Source organism: Ochotona curzoniae, unplaced genomic scaffold (assembly GCF_017591425.1).
Source record: "Ochotona curzoniae isolate NIBS_2020 unplaced genomic scaffold, NIBS_Ocur_1.0 scaffold_3208, whole genome shotgun sequence".
NCBI lineage: Eukaryota > Metazoa > Chordata > Mammalia > Lagomorpha > Ochotonidae > Ochotona > Ochotona curzoniae.
Window position 1 is genome coordinate 41,221,828 of NW_024467106.1, and position 3,486 is coordinate 41,225,313.

The 3,486-nt window shown below is 50.3% G+C and overlaps 1 protein-coding gene across 1 annotated transcript; it reads left to right on the top strand.

Annotated features, from left to right (window-relative positions):
• Positions 1–1,676: 1,676 nt before the first annotated feature.
• LOC121145108 (interferon omega-1-like) lies at positions 1,677–2,267 on the top strand. Its single transcript, XM_040963850.1, has one exon. The coding sequence runs from the start codon at positions 1,677–1,679 to the stop codon at positions 2,265–2,267; it is 591 nt and encodes a 196-aa protein (XP_040819784.1).
• The last annotated feature ends 1,219 nt before the right edge of the window (positions 2,268–3,486 follow it).

Here is a 3,486-nt window from a genome sequence, read left to right on the forward strand (position 1 = left end):
GCCAGCACGGGACAAAACCTTGGCTGTGCGAAGGCCTGATTGGGTATCGGGGTCACCCAGACAAGAAACAGCACACAGTGGTGCACATGAAGATCGGGCCAGTGGTGCACTTCCCTTGGGTACAACACAGCTCCCCTAAGTTCACATGAGACCGGACTGCAAGGAGAACTGACCAGGCACTGCATCCACCGGCATGCGTGTTGGCTGGTGCAGGTAACAGAGTGAATCCCACCCTGAGCGCACTGGTGTGCACAAGGGTCAAGTCTGAAGGTGCCCCAGGCAAAGCTTCTTGGGGCACTCTCCAAAGAGATCACCACACTCAAGACGCCAGCCACACGCACAAGCACAAGATACATGGACCCACCTCCAAGGGCATGTGTCAGAGCTTGGATACCTGAGTTGCTGACGCCTGCACAGTGCACAACATGATCAGATGCACACGGCGCGGAGGGGAGTTTGTGCAGGGGGCAAGGCTCCATGACTTCAGCTCATCTAGACCAGCAGAAGACACCCACTGCCTCTTCAGGAGACACCCACTGCCTCATCAGAGGATGAAAAGACAACAAGTTGCACACCTCTCCCACCAAACTGTGCAGCAAGTGTCTGTGTGTGTGCAGGCACCAAGGTGGACTTGTTGGGACAACAGACCTTGTCTATTGCCTCAACCCTGCTGCAGCAAAGCTGGCAATCTCTCAGAACTCTCCAAACCACTTTGGGAAGCACTTCAGAGCAGTCTAGCCCACCACCGTGCTCCTGCCGTGTCATCCAAAATCCAACCCTTTCGCTGCGGGCTGATGTAGTCTGACAGTGAGGAGCAGCTCCCTCTCCTTCACGCTCTCGGACACAGCAGAAACAAAGACAAGCAGAAGGAAGAATGGAAGAGCCGTGCCACTCCTCAGAAAGGAGAAAATGCATCCTAAGTTAGAGGTTAAAAATTGGTCTTTGTATGAAGAGCAGCTTTTATGTAAATATGAAGACACAGAAGATCCGGCACCAGAGCCCAGTGGCTCAAGTCCTCCCCTTGCACGCACTGAGACCCCTACATGGCCATGTGTTCATGGACTGCCCGCCACACTTCCATTCCAGCTCCCTGCCTGTGGCCTGAGAAAGCTGCCGATGACGGCCCAGATTCTTGAGATCCTGCACCTGCGTGGGCAACCTGGAGGAAGATCCTGGCTCCTGCCTTCCGATCAGCTCAGCTCCAGCCACTGCACCACTTGGGCAGTGAAGACGCACACACAACATCTTCCTCTTTCTCTCCCCTCCTCTCTCGATATCTGACTTCCCAACAAAAGGAAATCAACCCAGAAAAACAATATTCTGACACGTGGACAATTTTTGTGCGCCCATAATGAATCTCTGAGGTTCAAAGTAAGAGTATCTCACTTAATTGATCAGCCACTCTTGGGATTGGAAAGTCTGAAATTTACTAGAAAGTGAAACTTGTGATGCAATAAGTCGTGGATGAGCCTGATGTCATTTTATCAGTCCACGTGTAGAATATACAAATGAAAACAAAAAAGAGAAGTAGCAGCACAGATGAGAACTGTCCAGAAAAAGAGAATCTGCCCTTGGTATATTAAAGGCGAGCCCAGTCTGAAGGTCTGCAGAGAACCCAGGTTCCTAGGCTCAGCCAGACTCCAGCTCAGCCAGGCCAGCACCATCCTCATCGCCCCATGGCCCACCTGCTCCCTCTGCTGACAGCCCTGCTGCTGTGCAGCTATGGCCCTGTTGGGTCTCTGGGCTGTCAGCTGCCTGAGAACTCTGTCCAGCTCAGCAAGATGACCTGGCGGCTGCTGGGCCAGATGAGGACAATCTCACCTGCTCTGTGTCTGAGGGACAGAAGAGACTTCCGATTCCCCCGGGAGGTGCTGAATGCAAGCCACTTCCAGAACACCCAGGACATGTCTGTCCCCCACGAGATACTGCGGCAGATCTCCAACCTCTTCCACACCCAGCAGGCCTCTGCTGCCTGGAACAAGACCGTCCTGGCACAACTGCGCACCACACTTCGCAAGCAGCTGCCAGACCTGAACACCTGCTCGGTGGTGCAGGGGAGGGCACGGCAAGACTCTGTCCTGACGACTGAGAGCCCAACACTGGCCCTCAAGAGATACTTCCATGGAATCCATGTCTACCTGGAAGAGAAGAAACACAGTGACTGTGCCTGGGAGCTTGTCAGAATGCAACTCCGGAGAGCCTTGGCTTCAACAATCCAATTACAAGAAAGCCTAAGAAGCAAGGATGGAGACCCGCAGTCATCATGAGTGCACTACTTGCTCATGCGTCTTTCAATACTTCCCGAGTTGTTGAACCTCCTGAGTGAATTCGCCAAATACTGTGCCGGTCCTTTCAGGAAATATGTTGAAACCGCTCAGTTCTTAGGGCTCTGATCTGATGTATTGTCTGTTTAGTCAGACATCTATTTATCTATTTATTTCATGCGATCTGCATTCATATTTGTATCTTTATATTTTATTAATTTATATCATTATTCTTTGTGGTCACGTGGATCGTGTTTAACTGTTTTGTAGCAGATATTCACTTTCAATTATATTAAAATCTATGAAACATATTTGCCTGTAAGTGGTGCTACATTCTACGTTCCTTTACATGATGTTGTTAAGCCAAAGGAAGTGTTTCCTACAGACAGAAGCAAAATCCAAACACTGGTTTTTCTATCCCAAATTGAGCGAAGGGTGAAAACATGTATTTTCTTCTGCATTCAGCCTGTTAAATGTGCATATCTGGTCGCCAACAGTGCAAGTGACAGTTTGTGGATTTTCTGTGCAGAAATTGAGATGACTGAAACAAGCACAGTTGTGCTTGTACTGAAAGTTGACAACATGCCGGGAAAGAGACAAAACGTGCTCGACATCTGCCCACAGCGTGGTGGCCGTGGCTGGAGGAAATGCTCCGTTTCCTCCAATTTCTAGCCCAGAGGAGCTCAAGATCTGCCCACAGCATGGCGGTGGGGGATGAAGCGAGATCCCAAACCTCAAGCCTGGCTGGCCCGACTTGCCCCAGCTGCACACACGCAGCTGGGAGATTCCAGCCCAGACTAACTTGGGGATCCGCACACCTAGGGTTATGTGTTGACCTACGCGCACAGACCTGAGTGTCAAGAAGACATTTCCTACTCTCTGTATTTCATTGGTGTAGGGAAAGAAGCATAAAATAATCAGGTAGATCATCACTAAATCAGATTCACAAGGGGAGGCGCAAAAGGTGAACCAAAGAGAATTTTGCTCAGAAGCTAAACTGGGGCAATGTGAGGAATGCAAAGTCGGAGCAGAGCTATCCTCCTGACGTTGACTGGCTAGACATTTGGAAGCAAACGTCCTTTCTCCATGGCTACATGAGGTGACAGTGTCCTAGCATCACAGTTACTGGAAGCTCATAGGTAGCAAGTACAACTCGGGTGTGGCATATTGTGTCTGATTGTTCCTTGTGTTACCAGCCCGGACTAGAGAGCCAGGGCTAGAG

Bases quoted from the DNA above. Each gene is read 5' to 3' on its own strand.
- LOC121145108 (XM_040963850.1), top strand. From the start codon at position 1,677: ATGGCCCACCTGCTCCCTCTGCTGACAGCCCTGCTGCTGTGCAGCTAT.